This window comes from Apus apus, chromosome 1, assembly GCF_020740795.1.
Source record: "Apus apus isolate bApuApu2 chromosome 1, bApuApu2.pri.cur, whole genome shotgun sequence".
NCBI classification, from domain to species: Eukaryota; Metazoa; Chordata; class Aves; order Apodiformes; family Apodidae; genus Apus; species Apus apus.
The window spans coordinates 115,337,023-115,358,246 of NC_067282.1; the positions used below are offsets into that span (position 1 = coordinate 115,337,023).

At 38.4% G+C, this 21,224-nt stretch overlaps 1 protein-coding gene across 3 annotated transcripts in view; it reads left to right on the forward strand.

Annotated features, from left to right (window-relative positions):
- Positions 1–21,224, forward strand: part of MID1 (midline 1) — a 246,440-nt gene that overhangs the window by 208,251 nt on the left and 16,965 nt on the right. For all 3 annotated transcript variants that reach the window (XM_051644192.1, XM_051644191.1, XM_051644193.1), the window contains exons 4-6: positions 7,321–7,428; positions 10,512–10,660; positions 14,341–14,468. In XM_051644192.1, coding sequence (XP_051500152.1) covers positions 7,321–7,428; positions 10,512–10,660; positions 14,341–14,468 — 385 coding nt within the window. The remainder of the gene's footprint in view (positions 1–7,320; positions 7,429–10,511; positions 10,661–14,340; positions 14,469–21,224) is intronic.

Below are 21,224 nucleotides of genomic sequence, written 5' to 3' on the forward strand. Positions count from 1 at the left end.
AATTTCAGTCAAAGCCCAAGTAAACGGAGAAGTTCTTATTAGGAAAATTTAGCTGGAAAGTCTGTGTATGAATCCTAGTGTCTGAACTGCAGGAAATGGGCTTCATAGTCATACAAGGGTGACCACTAGTAGTTTGGAATAAGGAACCTACTTTGCTGGAGGTTTTTCTCCATAGTAGAAAAGGGTTAATGGGTTAAATAAATGTCTACCGTCACTTTGAAATATGTGGGGCAGATAAAAGTTGCTTTTTCTTCTGATCTAATATTTCCATTTTTTGTGAAGGTGCTTGTTCAGCAGCTAAATTTATTTGCTATATTGAAGTTCTAGAAGTAACTGACATTTTTTATTTGTGAAATAGACAGGAAAATATGACTTTAAGGAAACTGGGAGCTCCTTCTCTCAATAAGAGACTAATTAAAAAACTTCATGATGTGCATAAAACCCTAAGGAGTAGTTTACAGTATTTGTTTCCTAAGATAATTTCTAATGAGAGAAGGCACAAAAAGCACTTTCTCTATTAACATTATTTAGATTAAACATATGGCATGATCTACTTTTGATTTTTAATTCCTTCAGTTTTATATTTAATTCCACTCTCATAAAAGTGTATTTCATTCAATTAACATCTCGGATAAGCTTTAGTCCTTGATGAGTCTTAATTTTATATAGCATTACAGAAAAGAAAAACTCCAGAAACGAAAACAGAGAAAACATTCTGCATGGCTTATGGCAATATGGAATATTCATTCAAGGATGTCCTAAGTTGCATGCCGAGTAAACCCTAGCCTAGTATTCAAATATTATTTGCCTAAAGAATTATTTAATTGCTTTCAGAAATTGCTAATTAAATGTATAATAGTTCCTGTATAAATATATAGAACTGCCGCAGTTATGCATACGTTTTATGTACAGATTAGGCACATGCTGAAACACACTGCACCTACAGCTGTTTGTGACTTCTGGAAATTGGAGTCCTATTATGATAAAAGGTCTCACAGATCGTATATAAACAAACAGCAGTGCCTGTCCTTGCCTGACAGGGTGACCAGTTGCCACTCTCTCCATCTCTGCTTCTGTCTCGCATTTTTGTTAGGCCAATATTCCCACAAAACTTCATCCTTACACTAGAAAACGGGGTTTAGTTCACTGTTAGTTACTGGTTAACTAATGCAGCAGGTAATTCTTTGTGCCTGCCATCAGAGAATATAACTTGTCAGTCAAAATCTTGTTACTTTTTGGAACCTTCTGTCTTTAAGTCATTTACCTTTAGGGGAACAAAATACTTCTGAGTTCCTGCTTTTTCTGCCTACCATAAACAGCTGAACAGCAGTTAGAGCAGCAAGGAGACCAAAGGCATTGGTCCTCTAGTGAGTATGTTAAACACTAGGCTACAGACTCCAGATCCTGCATGAGAGTTTTAAGTATTGAACTGTTGGTTACAAGGGCAATGGTTTCATCTTCATCAAAGGACAGACAGTCCTTTGAACTTCAGTGACTATTTAATTGTTTTTGTTTTTATACCCAAAATGAAACACACCAAGTGGAATATTTTTCTCAACGTGAAATAAAGGCTTAATGTCAGCAGGAAAAACAAAAGAAAAACAATAAATAAGTTCATATAATTAAATTCAAAATATATTTTCATTACTTAGGTTCAAAGAAAGGACTAACATAAAGGACAGAAATAATTACTGGAAATAAAATAATAATTTGGCCCTTTTACTGCATCTTGAAAAAAATACCTCCTTCATAGTGGTTAGTTTCATATTTTATTCAGACCTTAAGCCTCACTGCTGCCAAAAGTCATCCCATTTCTGCTTTAGCCCTCCCTACTGTATTTCTCTGCCTGCTTCCCATGTGTTCATGCAACATCCACATCAGTCAGGTGAGCTTGGCCCAGCCATTTCCCCAGGTGGCCACACCGGCTTTTCATACGGAAGGAAAATGGGGAATACCTTTTTTTTTTTTTCTTTTTGGTAGTATGATCCCAGAGCAGTTTAACCCAGTTATGAAACTGTGGTTTGTCTTTCAATAAATGTCTCATCTCCAGCGTGCTTTCCTACCCTGAGAAATGTCAGCTAGAGTTCCAACATGATGCTGCATTTGTTTTCTGTCATGTTCACTGAAGCAAGCCTAGTCCATGGACTTTACAGCTGTCAGCATAAGCATCTCTGGAACAGCTCTTTATGAGAACTTTCTAGATCACCTGAGTCTAAGATTTTTTAATGTTTTTAATGGAAATCTCATAAAACCAATCTGTTTGTTTTCCATGAAGCTTCTGGTTTGGTTTGGTTTTGTGATTAGATTGTAAATGTCACTGGAGGACTGCTAGGTATCTTGTTGGTTAGTTTCTCAATAGTGTGCTTCAAAGCACAGTGGGACAAAACCTTTAAAACAACATTTTAATAAGTAACATGAGTATTTCAAACTTCAAAAAAGGTTTACTTTTAGTCAAGATCGGGGCAGATAGTCTTATCAGCCTCATCCAAAGTGGTTTAGCTATCCTGGCCCAACTGATTCTTCATTCACAAAATTCCTAGGTAGCCAGAGTAAGCTGCTGTATTTTTGCATTGACCTTTGTTTAACCTGCTCTAAGACTGCCTCTAAACACCAGTCTTCTGGTTAGAGATAGACGTGGAATGCAAACACAAACAAAGCCTCTGGCACATTTGAAATGGGAGATGGACACTCCTTTTTCTCTCGTGCCAATGCAGAATGAAGGAGATGTAGATCATCCATTCAGATGGCAAGCTGATTAATATCACATATTTCCAAAGGCACAGTTTGTCATAAGAGATAAAATCAATTTTACACTTAGATTAGATAAAAGTCTGAAAAGGCTTTATTCCAAGAGTTGGTTTTGCACTACAGAAGACTAAATTGAATAACCCATAGTCTAACCATCTATACAAAAAAGGAAATGTTTTCAGAAATACACATTAATAATTATCCTTTGTGTTTCCATTAAATAAATAAATGAAACATGGATGATGTTAAAATGTTACTTCAATGTATTGTGACTCTGAAGAAAAGTTATTCATTTTGCAACATGGAGTAATTAAAAATTAGATATGTCTTTCTCTTTAGATGAGTATAATCTTTTAATTAATCTAAAGACAGTAATCCCAGAAAGTATGTTCCACATCTACATGACAATGAAGAAAGTTTTCCTAGCATAAACAGGTACTCCAGTCTTTATATGTCAATATTTTAGGTTATTTTTTCCTCACTTTCTGCCTTTGTTATAAGAAGATATTCAGGCTCAAAATCTAGAGTGAAGTATGTGGCAATGATGTTACAGTTGTTAAGTGGAATAATTGCCATTTGCTTTTCTGATATTTCTGTTTATTTGTGAGTATATAGTAATTCTATAACCACCAACTCAAATCTGTAAAGACAAGTTGATACCTCTTCTTTAACTGTATGGCTCCAAGTGGAAAGAAATTATTTTTTGAGGCACTGAGACAATTTTTTAATGGTAAATCTGAAACTGAAATCAAATGCATACCTTACTTTCCAAAGATCAGACTCTTTCTGCAAACTTCTTCTGTTTTGCATAGTAAGTGGATGACTAGTGAATAAAAATTGCTCTGGTTTTGATGAATTTATCCCAAACAGAATAGTCTTAAAAATCAGCCACCTTCAATTTAGGGTGTCTGATTTTGTTTGTCATTTAGAGATTATTTGCTGAAAAGTCACATGTGCGTTTCTACTTGTGGGCAAAATTGCTTCATCCATAAGGAATCCCAGAGGCAGAGTTTTGCTCCTGCAAGGAAAATTCTGTTGAGACATTTAAAAACCCTTCAGTTCTAGTATATTAGTTGGGGAAGTTTTCATGGATATGATTCTAGCCCTCGGACACTCTTGTTTGCCTTTAAATTAACCGGGGAAGTTCCCCTCTAACCTTGAACCTCTAGCCATGTGTAGTGCTGTGATTTCCCAAACATCTGCTGGGGACTTTGAAACCACCACATTCATTTTCTTATGACCTAAACTGCAATTTAGCTCAGGCCTCTGAAGATGAAAGCCAAGGAAGCCTCTGCAGAGAGAACACTTTCCAAAGCCGTTCTCAGCTTGTGGAGATGGGAACAGCTGGCCTGCTCTCCCATTTGGGTTGGGAGGCTTCTTGTTTCCAGCTCCCCAACAGACATCGAAGGACCCCCCATTTTTCTCTCTTTTCTACACTCACTCCCTGAGGCAAGGGCCAGCAGACCCTATCCATCTGTCTGGAAAACCTGGAAAGAGCCCTGATTTTTTTTGTTCAGTAAACTGTCTGTTTGAAGTCTTTGGATATTACAGAAATAGGAATAAATTTCCCACAAAAGCAGGAGACTAGAATCAGTTTGCTTGTTTGCAGTAGAAAATGTTATTATTTTTGCTAAATCATAACAAGACCTCCTAATCAGTTTTAAATCTGGTTTGTGGCATTGAAGAGAAGTTTACACCAATAAAACAAACTTTAGGTTCAAAGTAGTTCAGGACACAGATTTTCAAGGAATTTGCTGATGCTAAATCTAAGTGTATGGATGTTGCTGAAATTTTCTACAGAAATATGTCCTCCAATCAAGCATAAACTCCTAGCAATAGATAGATTAAGGAGTCAACATTCATCTGGGATGGAGGAAGCCCAGATTTAAGTCTGCTCCCTGCATGATTCAGAGCCTCCCACAACCAAAGAGAGCAACAGTCTCCAGACTTTTCTAATGCAGCTCTCAGTCTCTTTTAATGAACTCCTTGGAAAGAGGGCTTGTTTTAATGTGGAAAAATGTAGAATGTAAAACCTCAAGTATTTTCACCAGACAGAACTCACATTCCTTGGCCAGCCCCAGCTGGAAGTTATTGTCAAGGTTGCTGTTCATCAAAGGACTCAAGCAGAAGGCAGAGCCTTATTCTAGTATTTCTGCAGCACCTGTACAGCAGAGCCCTGTTCCATGCCTGTGGCTCTTTGGCCTGACATATGACTCCTCAGAAACATACAAGTAAATAATATTCAATGCTAATCTCACAAATAGTCCCTTTAGGGCCAGAGCTAATATGGTGCACTTAAAGTTAGGCATGTGCTCAATTATAAAGTTATTACTGAATCAGAGGTCTTGTAGGCTGAAAATTCGATTAAGGAATATTTCAACTTGAGAAAAGCCCCCAGATTAAATGCTTTTTATTTTTTCAGACAAAGCTCAGACATATCAAATAATTTTGGAATATTCTTTTCACTTTTAATAAGCTTGTGCAAGCTATAAAGTTGGAAATGTCTTCAAATGAAGTTCATAAAATAATATACTTGTCAGATTTCAAAGAAAAAGAGAAGTCTGCAGTCAGTGTGTAAGAAATCCAAAGGTTTTTTTCCAGGCATTTTGTTTTTCTTAGTCTAGAATTTTTTAAGTTACGATTTAATTAATACTTTATTATTCAAACCAACTAAAGCATTAAATGAAACAATGTTGACTTAACCTTCCTGTAACTCTGTGCTTCACGACACTTACCCCAAAGATTAAACAGATCTGCTCAACAGAATGAGTTTGTGATGTAAGTGGGTGGTGATAGAAGTAACACTTTGAGTGGAAACTACTCAAAAATTCCGTGAAGTGCTACCATAGTTAAGTGCCAAAGTTGGCTCTGGCATGAGCAGACCCCAGTAGCAACACAGGAGTTGCACCCACATGCAATGAATGTGCTCCCTGCCCCTGACTGAGCCCACTTGGGATTCCCCACTCTCTGGTGGATTTTCAATCCACTAGTGAAACTGGAGTCAGAGCAGAGGAACGTTGCACACTGGGTGGCTCATTGGAAACAGCTTTGCAGCGTTTCACGCCAAAGCGTGGAACATGATGGGGTGGGGGATTGATGGGGTGGTGCTGGTGCAGCTGGGGTGGTGGGATGAAGAGAAGAGGAGGAATGGGAGGGACCATCTTGATTTGACTAGCTCTTCTGGAGTCCCTCAGTGGTCTGTGGAGAGGCATTGGCACTGCCAGAGGTTTTGGGTGAGGTGCTCCATGATCTGTGTCTCCTTACGGACCATGGTGGGAAGCCAGGCAGAGCAAACAGGAGATAAATAGGCTATAAACTATATAAACTATATGCTGGGAGTACTTTCTACATCTTTACCTACTGACTGCTGGTCTCCCCAGCACTTTCAGTACCATCTGACCTCTTCCATAAAAAATACAGATTTTTTTTTATAGCCCTGATATCTTAATTAATAATGAAGCCTGTAAAATATGCACTCAAATTTTATGAAGGTTTGAGAAGGATAATCCAAAACCTTAATGTAAGAAGGCCTTTGTAAACAAGTCCCGTTTGCCCTGAGGATACAATGTATTTCCCATAAGAAGGTTATTTGTAAAATTGGCCCTGGTCCAAATGTAGCTATATAAGCATTTGCTTAATCTTAATGAGCTCCATAATATGCTTACAGATAAATGCATGTTTAAACACATTGTTGGAAGAAAAAACAGAAAGCTGAGGCAGATCAAGGGGATCATCAGACTGAAAAATAACAAAGGGGTGAAATATAGTTACTTGTCACCTGGAACTGTTCCCTGTTGTTAGCTCTCACTAGCCCAATGGAAAAGGTGAAGTGGCTCTTGGAGCAACTGGCCAGGGTTGAAGACTGCTCTACCCGCTTAGCAAAGTGTATATGGAAGCACAGCTTTGAAATCACTGCTTTAAACTTTTATGTATTCTAGATATGATTAGAACCTTTTGCTTTTTCATCTGACTCTTTGCGCATACTTGGAAGCTATGCATACTACTGCTGGGAGGGGGAAAGTACATTTTTCTTGTCATACAGAATGTTGACTTTTCACTTTAAAAATCAGTCTCCCCCAGAAACAAAACATTTTCAGCTGAGAACCAAAACATTTCTGGTTTAAGTTTTCTTAGTTTTTGACAGAAGTCAACATTTTCCATAGAAAGCAAATATTCTTTGTAAAGTTTTTTTTGCAATAAAAACAGTTTCACTGGCTCATATATTTGTATGTCTTGAATCTGAGATGTGTTAAACACCTCCCGAAAAGCCTTCACTTCTCACTGATGTCTGCTATAACTGACATCTCTCAGTCCTCACAGGACGAGTCTTTTCTCACTTGAGGTAGAAATACCTGATGAGTATCTATCTGCAAGTCTTACATCCTACAAACAAGACATTCAGGCTCCTTTCAGTATTTTACAAAATCCAAGATGGAAAAAATAAAAACACATAGATTATACACAGAAACGAGCAGGAAATTATAAACCCAACATTTTACAAATTACAAATTTTAGATTAGTAAAGGCAAATGTCCAAAAAGATTTTACTAATCAAAATTACTTGCTTTGTAGGTAAATGCATCCCGCCAAGAAACAAAGCTGATGGAAGAATGTGACCAGCTCATCGAAATAATACAGCAAAGACGACAAATAATTGGAACCAAAATCAAGGAAGGAAAGGTAAAAGCTTTTCTCCTTTAGTCCTCAAGTAGGTCAACACTGCTTCCTCTTGCTTAGAGCTTTTTTTACCTCATGTGCTATTAATACATACTCGTAAAAGTCATTATGCAGTCCTGGGCTACTACTGCTTTCATGTAAAGAGGAATGAAATATATCAAGATGAGTATCCTAGACCTCAGCAATTTATCTGGCATTTCTCCTGGTACGTGTGATTATGATTTTGAAGGATAATCACAGAAATGAAGTCACTAGCAGTAAATGATAATAAAATGATGGCTAATTAATAATTTCCTTACTCTGTTATATGTCTGACAGTGTTTCCCCCAAAAGTTTTCACTTTCACGAAGTGTCACAATATTTGGTATCATGGTTGGCAATTATGTACACGAATATGTTAATTTATATATTTTAATTATTTATTAATTACAATCACATTAAAACTTGTTTCATTCATTGTCATTCTTGAGAATAGGAAATCCAACTTATTTATAAAAAGCATTCATGAAATTAAATTAAGTGTGCGTTTCCAATTACTTAAGTACAATGATTATTAGTGACAAACATATTGAGTGGGAAAAATCTCTGATACTCAAGTTTCAACACATTTTGCTAGATATCTCTTACTTGAGAAACACATTAGAGTTCAACTAATGTTCTCATTTTCTAGGTACATGGTGTTTACTATTTAACTGCTAAACTAACTAAGTCAAATATAAACTCTTCTTGTGTGGGAAGAGCTAAAGAAAGGAAGAAAGGCAAGAGCAGGTTAAATGGTTCATGTGGCTGTCAAGATATTCCAATTAACTTTAAATAAAAAGCCTGTAGGCAAGGGCTGACTTAAACGTGTTTGAAACCACAAGTCCTGTGCAGTATGTGACAGAACCTGAATTTTCTCATGCTGTTAAAAAAATAAAATTCCCTTGAAAATGGAAAAGGTGGCCTCCTACATTATTGTTTCGACTCTGTTTCTCTCCACAGTGAGAACAGCTGTGCTTCCAATGAAGTGGAAAACCTTCCATTCATTTGGATTTGTGCTATATACATGAGTTGCTTTTAAAAAAATCTATTGCTTGCAAAGGTGTATTATAATGTCCATTAAAGCATGAAAATTTTCTAATACAATTTACTTCAAATTTTTTTCAATATAGCTGATACCAGAATCTGTCCCCATTCTTAGTTCTACTTTGTTCAACCACAAGCTATGTAACTTGAGGTCCAGTAAAGATCTGGAATGCTTTACCCTATATGTTGTAAATGTTGAAAGACTTCAGGGGTTCAAGAGACCCCTGTGAAAAGCCACAGTAAGTTCTGCCCAATGTACCTTCTTTTAAGAGAGCCTGTAGCTAAGAGTCTTTCTAGAAGGTAGGGGATGGCAAATTTGTCTATAGGACTGTAATTATGACTACAGAGCTGGAAACACTCAGTTATAGAGGTCCAGCTGTGGCTGCAAGGTTGCAGATTCAGACATGAGTTTGACAATGTGGTGCAGCTTCATTCTTCACTCAAAACCTATACAAACCTACAGAGCATTAACAGGAAAAACAAATAAACAAACAAAAGTTTATATCTCAAATAGATAAGATAATTTTACTGCAGATGTCATTCCCCCATTGTGGGGGTGGGTGAGGAGCAGTTGAGACAAGACTCTTTTAAAGTTTATCATCAGTTGTCCTCTTGAAGTAGATACAAAAAAGAATCAAGCAAACAAAATCTTGTTCATTTGGAGACCTCACTAATCATGGCATGCCTTCTGATTCCTAAAACCTCACAAGGTAACATTTATTTCAGTTCACAGTTTATATTGTTAATTAAGAAGTCAATAAACATATGAGCTACTTAATACTACAATGAACCTTTCCCTGGTTAGTCTGGTATACACCAAATTGTAATCTCTGCAAATGTACAGTTAATTAAAATATTATGGCATTAGTTCAGCTTAGAAGCTGATCAGATCATTAGCATTATAAAAATCTTTGCTTTCCCTGCAATTTTTTGCCTTTATTGTGTTTGTCTTTAGAAGAGGCACCAATGCTACAGGAGAGTAATCATTTGGCCAATATTTTCTTTTCAAAAGTTTTTAAAAAGATTGATTTTCCTACTGATTTCTGCTTCTGGTTAGGTGCATTAAGATAGCTTTATCACTAGTCAGGATGCAGTTATATCTGAAATTCAACTCAGCAGCTTCATAGCTTGTGCCCTAATTGTTGAGATTGAGAACCTTATCTTGACTAGAAATTAATATATTTCTGCTGATCACATGGTTGTAAGTTTCCTTTTTTTCTCATATAACTGAGTCTTAATGCCTTTCTAAATGCCTTCCTATTTTTTACTCCTGTTCAGACTGTGATCCTGATGTGATACCAATAGGAAGGACTTCCAGACCTGTCAGGAACTAGAAGTTTTGTTAGCCAACTTTATCTTTGGTATTGACTGTGGCCCTCCCTAGCCTTTCAGTTAATGATTGCAGTCACACCTACGGTGTTTATCTCCAGCATATACGTTTGCAGTAATAATCAGCTCTCCAGCACTAGTGTGTTCTCATCCAGTTAAAAATATTCAAGAAGAAAATACCTTGTTTGACTAAAAACATATAATGAAAAGGGCAGGCATGTATTGTGAGAAAAATTGAAGTCTTTTTCTGACAAGTTTTCAGATTTTTTTGTGTGTGTGAAACTCACCTCAGTAATAGAAAAAAAATAGTTAATCTGTAAGATGCCCTTAACACAGATCTCATCACTTCAGGGCAACAATTATCTAAATAGCCCTTAGTTTTCATATAAGCAGAAAGTACCAGGAAATTATGTTTCTTCTGTTGGAAAATAGGCCAGCTGTGCTTGTTTTGGCTCTCCCCTGTTGTTTTCCATGTGGAAAATATTCAGGCAGAAAGGTTGTGCCTGTCCTCTTGTTAAAATTGTTACGTGGCTAGATGGGGCTCACCATCAGGCCAGTGTGAAAAAAGCTCTTGTCAGTGAAGCCATTCATCTTAACTTCCCCTTTGCATTCCAGCTTTGCCTCGGAAGTGCAAATGCAATCATGATTTGTGACCTTAGAGAGGTGACTGCTTTCTTATGTTTCCACTCAAGGTGGTGAGGTTGAGAAAACTGGCTCAGCAGATTGCGAACTGCAAACAGTGCATTGAGCGCTCGACATCCCTCATCTCTCAGGCTGAACAGTCGCTGAAGGAGAACGATCACGCTCGCTTCCTGCAAACGGCTAAAAATATCACTGAAAGGTAAATTAGAAGACATTCCTCTCAAAAAACCAAAAAACCTCACTTAAGGCAGATGGGTTGCCATAGCTGCTGTATGTCTTGTCCCACCACAGATGTGGTCCAAGCCAGGGGGAGTTAATTGACACATTCCCTCAGAACATTACTTTGTGCTGTACCAGAGTGGGAAGGACCTTCCTGTAGTGCTAAATCAAAACATCTCTTTGGAAAGAGGAGCAGTCAAAAAAAGGTGTGAAATAAGATTTAGAACAGTAATAGCATGCACAAATGAAGGGGGTTGCCAAGTAGGTGTCTGGTGCTAAAAACACTAAAAAAAACAGGTTTCTGGAGGCTGAGATACCTACTCCATGGAGAATTCTGAGATTCAGAAATAAATCAGGCAGTGAGTACATTCCTTAGAATATATTTGGAGTTATCTTAATGGATTAATATTCTTCACAAAATAGGAAGTGGCAAGGTAACGAAATGTGTCACTTAGGGAACCTGCAACATGCATCTCTGAGATAGCCCACTCACAGAGTTGGAGATTCAACAGCCTGGGTGTCTGGAAATTATGGCAGCTGCTGCGTTGGGTCTCTGTATGTAGGGAATTTCTACTGCATCTAGGATCCTAGCAGCTCCTCATCAAGCATGCCAGGTCTATTAGGGACCCAAAGAGAAGGGAGCAAGTCTTTCGAGGAAGCTGTGCTGTCAGAAAATTTAGTCTGGTTTTCAGTGCAACACTGTGAATGCTGAAACATTCCCATTGAATTTCAGCAGTATTTTCTGATGAAAAAGTGTTCTGTTAGAATTATTAGCTGTTTAGCCATCTGTCAGAGAAACCAAAAAAAAAAAAAAAAAAAAAAAGGAGAATGTATGTGGACAATGAAGAAGAGAACTATAAAAAGGTTGCTCATTTATTCAGCTATTTTTTTTATTTCTGGATTCACATTATATCTTCACATTGTCCAGCCAATTTTCACCTAATCCAAAACATGAAGTTCCCTGCTCTCATTTATTTTCTTAAGTCTGTCACTTACTATGGAGTGCTGTGCTGTATGCAGATTCTCTGAGTATCAGGAGTCACCAAAGCTATTTACTCTATTAATAAGCCAGCAACACTGGGTTACTGGTTACAGGTTCAGAGAACTGAAAATCTTTTGAAAGACAAGGCAAGGCAAGGCAAGGGATTATATTTTCTCTGTCCAGTTTGGCTCAGTTTTTATTCTGTCATCAGGATATGTTGTGGCACTTCTTTTTTTCCAGCAGACACTGATAGTAAAACTGCCACAGGAGTATCATGAGTAAAAGCTGAAGGTGAGGGCCTGGCCTTTTTTCAATATTTGGTCGAACAAGCAGTAGGGCAGAAACCTGTGAAGACACAAAGCTTTTTAACTGACTACTAGAGAGTATTGAGAGAAGCTCCATTTTGAACTTGTAAACATTAACATTTACATCATAAATACAGTCACAGGAGAGATACTCAGAAAGCAGAGATCAGACCAGCTGACAAATATGCCAAATCAAATCTAATTCTTGGCTATCACAGATTGCTGTCTGCATCTGCAATGAGATGGTTAAGAACACCCTGAAAGTCAGAGAATCATTTTAAACAGTGAATAAAACTGAGGGGAAAAAACCACCAAGTGCTTACAGACAAATTGCAAGTGGAAAAAGAGACTAAATCTTATTAATATATGATTCCCCAGAAGTAACTCTCCTAGTTCTTATGTGGTGAGGAATATTTTGTTTGATTCTAGACTGCTCATTTAACAGTCTCACCATGGCCCTGAGCTCCAGCTGCTAAAACAGTCTCCTGAAATTACGCTCATTGCATTTGTTCATCCATATATTTGAAAGTAATTGCAGTATAATATTCTCTGCTGTAAGCACAACAGGTAACTATGTTATAGCTAAGACATTACACACACTACAGTGATTTAGGTCATACATTATTTACAGTGGGTGAAATGCATTTATCCTAGAAAAACCTTTTCCAATGAAGTACAGTGTCAGATAGAGCAGGCAGAAGTACAAGAGGGAATTCAATCCACTGAACCTAATATGGTGACATGGTGTCTGAAACTGTGAGCTGTTGAGCTCACCAAAAGCACACGCTTTAACACACTTACACAGTGCACCCTTTGCATAGCCCCAAAGAGCAGTCCTAAAGGGCCTGATGGTACCGTCTTCTTCATAATAAATATGTGCTTTATGCAGGCTTTCAAAGAAGCTCCTGATTTTAGATACCTGCTTGCTGGTTTATTAGCAAGACCTTTGTCAATTTTGAAGAAGTGTGTGTCACCAAGTTTGCCCTAAAACAGGCCCTACAAGAAACATGTGTCTTTTTTTCCTAATAGATGTAAAAGCACCAGGGTATAATTGCAGATTAACTACTAGGCGTTGGACAGGTGGGGGAGAAAAAAAGAAGTGAAGGAGCTTACGGCATTTTTCCCTGAAAGTGCGTGGGGCAAAAGGCATTTTAGTTGTCCTCTCCAAAAAACCCAACATTTCTAGTAGGATCTACTTTAAACTAACTTCTACAATCACAGTTTCAAGAGCAACAGTATTGAGAACTGTATAGCACAAATTATTGACTAATGTCCTCAGCTCAGTTTTTGAAAACTGTGCTGAAAACAATGAGATGCACAGCTCAATTTTTTACTTTCCTAACTGTATTTTTGTAAAATACTACACAAGAAATACATGAAAACATAGTTCTTCGTAAGCATTTGGCCTTGAGCCATTTGAGCCCTATCTACAGAGAAATAATCTAATTTGGGAAACTGTTAATTGACGCAATCAAAATATCTTGATCACACATGTCACAAATGACAGGTAATGACATGCATTTTTGTTTACCTCCAAACTAGAGCAGTTAACTAAATGAGGTTTAACCTCTTTGCTTCAGTGGACCAAACTTTCTATAAACATATCTAGGATCCAGGTCTCCAGTAACATGTATTTTGAGATACCAGGCTGAAGGATCTGAAAAATGCATCATGATGGCAGTCTTCTTGTGAAACCTCATCTCTATATATTATTACCAGGTCTGGATGGATAAAAAGTGGATGTAGCTCTTGAAATTACGTAGGCAAGGAACCTTTTCAGGTTTGGAAGAAATGTAAGCATGCACAGATGTTTGCAGGGAAAAGCTTTTCAAAATAAACTGTGCTGACATCTATTTGTTTTATCTCCGGCTGGTGCTTTTTGAAGTTAACAGCAGTGTGCTGTGCTAAACAGCTGAGCAGTTGTGGGGATCCACACCAAGCCTTTGGGAGGACAATGCCAAGGAATGCCTGGAGCAAGAAACTACTTGGGAAAACAGGCATTGTGAGAGATGCAACATCTGTCAGGATTGCTTAAAACACAGATAGAAATGGTGCCATTACTACTTTGATTCAGTGGGTGACTGGAAAGAAAAATGCAAAATATGTTGTTGCTCAACCAGTATTTTGTAAAAAACTTATTTAATGCTGCTTGTTAGGCAAAAGAAGAGTCACAAGGGATTTTTACTGGAGATTTTACTCCCAAAAATAAAAGTGACAGAAGGAGCTTTAACTTAAACCATGTAAATAAAATACATGTCAAAGTTTTCATCAAGCTAATTGAAAAGTTATAACAATTATGATTATTAGATCCTACTTTGATGTGAAAGTTTTCTTGTCTTGTGTGCTAAAATATGTTTTTTCATTTTATTATAGGGTTTCCATGGCAACTGCATCCTCCCAGGTTCTAATTCCTGAAATTAATCTCAACGATACCTTTGATACTTTCGCACTTGATTTTACCAGGGAGAAGAAATTGTTGGAATGCCTTGATTACCTTACAGGTATTTTTATTTTTTTTTTCTCAAGTTGCTACTATTACATGTTCCTCATAAAATAGTAGTAATAGGATTTTCTTCATTCCTCTCTGTGATCAGTTAACCTTGGCTGGTGCCCACTAAGCTGCTCTCTCACTCCACCTTCTCAGCAAGATGGAGGAGTAAATAAGATGAAAAGCTCACGGGTCAAGATAAGGACAGGAAGATTGCTGAGCAATTACTGCCACAGGCAAAACAAACTCTAATTGGGGAAGATTAATGTTATTTATTGCCAATTAATTTTAAGAATAGGAATTAGACATAAAAACAAAACTAAAAGCAGTGCCCTTCCCATTTCCTACCCCCCATGCTTCCCAGTGTGAACTTCACTCCGAGCTCCCATAGTGCCTCCCTCAGATCTGTGCAAGTGACTGGGAAGGGGGGTTATGGTCAGTTCATTACACATTGTCTCTGCCTTTCCGTCCTCTTCATCATCTTCCCTTGCTGACATGTGGGGTTTCTCTCACTGGATGCAGTTCTTCACTAATTTCTCCAGTGTGAGTCCTTCCCACAGACTTCAGCATGGGTCCTTTCCACAGGGTACAGTCCTTTGGGAATGGACTGCTCCAACATGGGTCCCTCATGGGCAGTTTCTGCTAGAAAACATGCTCCTCCATAGGCTCCTCTCCTAGTCTCTTCTCACAGAATTCACCCCTGCAGCCCTCCCACTACTAAAACCTTGCCACATAAACCCATTACATTCTCTCTTTTAACTCCAAATATATTACTCCCAGCAGCCCCTGAATGCCCCAGGAAGCAGTAGGTGCTACAGAGCACAACTGGGATGCATTTCCTGTCTTCTCTCCTTGCATCACTCCCCGTTAGGGTGTGGACAAGTGGCAGTGAGAAACAGTTAAAAGTCACTGCAGCAGAGTGAAATGAAAGAATAGCTGGAACTCCCCTGGAGCAGCCACAGTAGGGAGAGCAGGAACCAAAGCCTGTTTCCTATGAGCAACCAAAAACTTTTCAAGCAGTCAGCATTGAGGGCTCAGCAAGGAAAGACATTTTCTCCTGCCAGTGACACTGTCTGTTTCCCCCCTCACAAAACTGGAGGAGCTCACTGTGTCTGGGGCTAGAGAGCACATGGTGTGCTCCGCACCCAGGCGTGGGATGGACTCGCCACAGAGCAAAGTCCCACCTCACTAGACTGAGAGCTTTGGCCTGAAGAAGTCTGCAGGATTAGATCCTTACTGAAAGCCTGAGTAATGTGTGATTTCAGAGTATTTAATGACTCACAAAGAGAAACAAATTACTGTAATTTAGGGTGTTTTGATTTCAATGCCAGAATTAGAACAATTCATTCCAGTTCAATTGAAAACAGAAGAGACACAGGGTAGGTTTTCATTTTCCAGGATCTTTAAGCATCTGCTGTTAACAGAGAGAATCTGCAATGAAAAACATGAAGAACTGTAATAAAAGCACTCAAGAATGCTTCCCGGGCCCATTTTCTTAGCCCAGATTGCAGAAAATATACCTGTGTTATTGCAGAAGAACGGGAGAGCTCAGAGCCTCCTTATTGCCAATCACGAGATCTTTTCCATGCAGAGGGCTAGCTTCTGGCTTTTCTTCAGAGGAAAGGCTGAGAGAGTTGAGGTTGTTCAGCCTGGAGAAGAGAAGGCTCTGAGGAGACCTTGTTGTGGCCTTTCAATACTTAAAGAGGACTTATAAGAAAAGATGCGAAGAGACCTTTTAGTATGGTCTGTTGTGATGAGACAAGAGGTAATGTTTTAAACTAAAAGAGAGCAGATTCAGACTAGTTATAAGGGAGAACATTTTTTACGAAGAGGGTGGTGAAACACTGGCTCAGGTTGCCCAGAGAAGTGGTAGTTGCCCTGTCCCTGGAAACATTCAAGGTTAGGTTAGACAGTGCTGATCAGCCTGATCTGAGCAACCAGATCTAGTTTCAGATGTCCCTGCTTATTGCAGGGGGGTTGGACTAGGTGACCTTCAAGTATTCTTTTCAACCCAAACCAGTCTGTGTTTCTAACACACTAATACTGGGAAGAGCAAGGCTATCTACATGCACACAGCAGCACCACCCTTGTCTTTTCAAGCTGCAGGGTTCTTGCCATATCTGAAAGAGAAATTTTATCTACAAGAAATTTCTGTATCACTGTGTGACTGGTGAATCAGTGTTTAACACATACTCACATACTCAAGTAAATAATGCACAACAATAGTGACGTGAGTGTAATTTGAACTTTTTATACAGCACCAGTGAAATGTTACCATGTCTGACTTGCCTGAAAGTCTGCTGGAACCATGTTGCTTATTCACCTCAAATTTATTAAAAAAAAAAAACCAAAGAAATGAAAGGAAGTATTAAGGAAAAGCCAGACTGATTTGATTTAACCTGTAAAATAATCAGCCTCAGCTTCCTTTATAGTTAAAGAAGAGGAGTAACTACCTCAGTTTAAGGCACATGTATCATGTCAGTTGATTCCATTCTGGAGGTGCTTATTTCTCACAGTTGGCTCCAAACAGAGATTAGAGAGACTCATTCAAATGTAGAATATTGTGGTTTAGGTGAATTCTATCTAGCAATCTGTTTGCTCATCCCCCAAATCTTCTCCCCTTTGTACATCATATGCCAATACAACCAGCCTAATTGCTGTACATTGCAGAAAATGAAGGTTGTATTTGTACCAAAGGAAAGGTTGTTTTGCTAATCCTTTCCATGGTCCCTCACACTGGCTGTGTCATTTACACAGTTCCTTTTCTGCCTCCTTCCTGCCTCATCCACAATCTCAAAAAGTTGCTCACAATGCAGTCTAAGGGAACTTGGAAAAGTGTCAAGCATTATAGCTGTTTTTTCCTAATCTACTATCTTTGTCCTTGCTCTTGATGCCCAGTGAAAAACAGTTTTAGCTGGCTCTGTCTTTATACTATTTACCATCCCATTAGTAAATAGAATATATCTGCAATGGCAAAATCAAAAACACATCTCCAAATTATTTGACCATAAAACACAACTTATGCAGACAGTTAGAATACTTTTTATGTAAATATGTGTATATATGTATATGTATAGTCCCAAGAGTCAAATGCACTTGATTATTCTCTATTGTTGTTCAGAAACTCTAGAGGAAGATTTGTTTTATTTTACCCCTTTCAGACTGATGAATGGAATCTTCACAGATATTAAACTGAAAACTGTGTGATGGAGTGAATTGGGCTTTACTTTTATCCTATTTCACAGTTAAGTAAAGTGAAGACCATTTGCAAGTCCTAGTGGTACATCTGTGTTGTGAATCAAAAGAAGAAACCTATGTTATATCTATCATCTGTACTGCTTCTGAACAAAATGTCAAAGCCTGAATTACATCTTCATTCTGCTTTCAGATGCCTTGGAAGCAATTTGCCTTGGTTGTCCTCTGAAGATTTTATTCTCCTTTAGTTCTCCCTAGTGTACTTTCTTTCAGAGCTTCTTCATCATCCATCTCCCTGACCCCCGTCTTCTTTGTGGCACACTTAAGTTTGCATCTTTCTTTCTTCACAGGCTATTTCCTTCCCAAATATAAATTTAGCTAGTTTCTGCTTATCATTTACACAGCTGTCTGTCAAAGGTTCTGCTATCCAAATGAAAATCTCTGATATCTCTCTGAAAGTTGCAAGCCAGACATTGAGATATTGAACTCAGTATAGTAAAACAATACGCTTAATCTTTCTCTGACTGTTCTATCCTCTGTATATATAGCCTTATGTCTTCTGAAAGCTTTCTTATCTTCCAGTTGCTTAAGCTCTTCATCTGGAACTCATCTTTTTCCAAACGTGTACCTAGATAGATCCAGGCAATGCATGTGATTTGCAAACTCTCTGCACAATATTACTGACATAAGGACTTTTTTTATCAATTGTGAATCAGAAATACTTGTTCCGTGTCTTAATACTTTGAAATCAATTGCAGGAACAACTGTTGTTTGACTTTGCAATTTGCCCTGCTCCAGAAATCACATCTGAAACAATGATACATTTTCTTCATCCATCACTTTAGCTATGACTGCACAAAGAAATATGTATTGCCTAGCATGTGCCAGCAGTTTTTTCACATTAAAACAACTTCACCCTGGAAGCCCTTCACAACCTAGCTTTCCTCCTAATTCTTTCAGTATTAAAAGATCAAAAAGACACTTCCAACTACCTCAGTCTCTTGCTTTGGGTGTAATCTCTTCTCATTCTGTTGTTTTAAACAGTTCTGCTTTATTCAAAGACTATGTCCAGATGGTTGTGTGACTGAGTGTCCTGGTTTGAGCCAGGATGAAGCCAGTTTTCTTTTTCTTTTTACTTTTTCCTTCAGTGAACTCTTTTTAAGCAGCAAGTTTTCCAGCCCATTATCAGTGGACTGATAACGTGGATCCTGAGTCAAACTGTGACACTGAGCTCTTGATGGCAACTCATGTGTGAAATGTTACTAGCCCAACAAATTTTTAGCTACATCTGATATAACTGTGCCTTTCAAGTTCTTGCATGCTGGTTCAGTCTAGTATCACGTTACACCATGGAGCCAGTAATGAACAGCTGAGAAAGTTTTAGAGAAGCTTCCTCAACTTTCTCATGGTCAAACCAACCATATGAATATTTCTAGCAATGTAAATCAAGGAGATGGTTTACATCTTTGTTTTTTAGTCAGTATCAAAATCAGTAAGGAACCTTTACAAAGTCAGTCACCACATCTCATCAGGGAGGTGGAGACTGAGCACACAAAAGGAAATTGAGGTGAATTTGGTCAACCTCTGTGAGCTTGAGCTGAAAGAATTTACAGTAGTCACTAGGAGCCACTGTGTTCATTCTGGGCTTCACCAGTGAGAGGTGGCGGTTTCCCTAAACTGCCTCTCAGGTGTATGGACCATGTGGGTGCTTTCAGCCTGCATCAGAGCAAAAGCCATGCAGAAGACATTGAACTGTTGGTGGGTTAGACTAAACTGTTAGAAAGGGAGCAGGTATGCTCACCAGGTCAGTTACTTCTGGGAGTAAATTTAAGAAACTGCTTTTCTAATATTAGTTATAGTATTAGTTAGTGCTTTTCAGGTGGTTCCTGACTATTAAAGTATGCCTGCTCATTTTTGAGGTGAAGTCACACAAATTAATTAAAGCAGCTTTCAGCATTGATTTTCACTCTTATCAAAGTGAAATTGATTAATGATTGCAGGTGGATGAAAGTCAAGGTGGCTGCAACAGTTCTACTCCCAGATATTTGTTCTGATCCTCTATGGAGATGGCCACCCCACGACCAAGAAGATCTGCAGATGTTAGGAAGGCCTTGCTAAGTCTGCTGGCTCTGATTCCAGGATTGCTCACTGCTCAAGGCTGTTAATTTTAGGATTTTCAAAGGTCGCTTCATTACTTTTAACTCTCCTTGACACTGTGTAGCAGCTTGTGGACATGAGGCTGCCAATAGCTGAGGATAATAACAGCATCAGCTGTCAGACTCCAGCCTTGTTATGTTTGCAAGCCAGTGTTCTCTGTCCTCACTCTGAAATGGACTGGGAGGGCTCAAACTTAATCCCTCCTTCTCCACAGGAAACAGAACTAGAGGGTGGATTTGAAGCTTTATGTCTTAACAGTGTTAAGACTTTGCAGAACTGATCGAGGCACTTCTTCCATTGCTGTGCTGGAAGTGTGCTGGGCTTCCTCTTCACTGTGAAGCCCAGTGATGGAACATGCCTGAGACAAGACCTCATGAGAGAAGGTGTTTGTGCAGCCTTGAGCTTGCTCTGGGGTCTCTGCAGAGCTTTCCCCATGGCATCTGAGCCCTGTAACAATACTAGTGAATTTGATAAGGATTACTAGAAAATGTGATAGTGAAGATAACTGGCTAAGGTCCATCTCTTTAATTACATTGAGGACTTATACTTTGCAAAGGAGTTTGTGCTGTGGAGTGATGGATTTGGCAGTCAAAGTTCTACATTATTTGAAAGTTGTAACAAACATTTGCATGCAGACTTCCCTGTCTGCAGGAGAAGCAGGTGTATTTTGTTTTATTCTGAGTGATTTACCAAAATAGTGTTTCGGAAGAGCTGAATTTCGTGCAGGATGGTGTCAGGTAAGTGTGGGTTAGTCATAAGAGCAAGAGAAAAGATGTCCTCCTTACATCAAATCTGTTTTGTCTGTCATTCCCATTACATGAAGGCTTGTTAATCTCCAGCCATAAGGCCAGCCAGGTGTGCGTATGAAGAGAGAACTTATGCTGCCATTTTCAAAGGAATGGAAGACACTTGGGTGCTATTAAAATGCAGTTTACAGTTCATCAAACCTTCAGTAATTGTTGCTTTTCATAAATTAATATTTATTATCTGTGTTGTAGTGAAAACAGGTACATTTTTCAAGTAAAAGTTTTGCTCTGTTAGGTGCAGGAGATGACCAAAGGACACTTTAGTTAAATACTAGCACACAAAAAAATTGATCCACTTGGATATTTGTAATTAATATTTCTTTCAGTATTTTGTTTTGCCTTTGAAAGGCAAAATATGGAAATGAAGCTTCAAGCTAGGGAAAAAAAATAAAGTTCCAATAAATTGTTCTACTAAATACATTTTTGAAACACAAGCTGTTAGCAGCAATGCAGCACTGCATAACATTCACAGCATTTGGTTGTCCTCAGTTAGTACACAACCTCTAGATTGCAGCATTAATCTTTCCAGAAGATTGTGGGGTTTATCTCCTTCTTTTGTTTCTGTTCTCCTCCTGGATGACTGTTCTTATTTTATTTCATTTCTCTCTCTC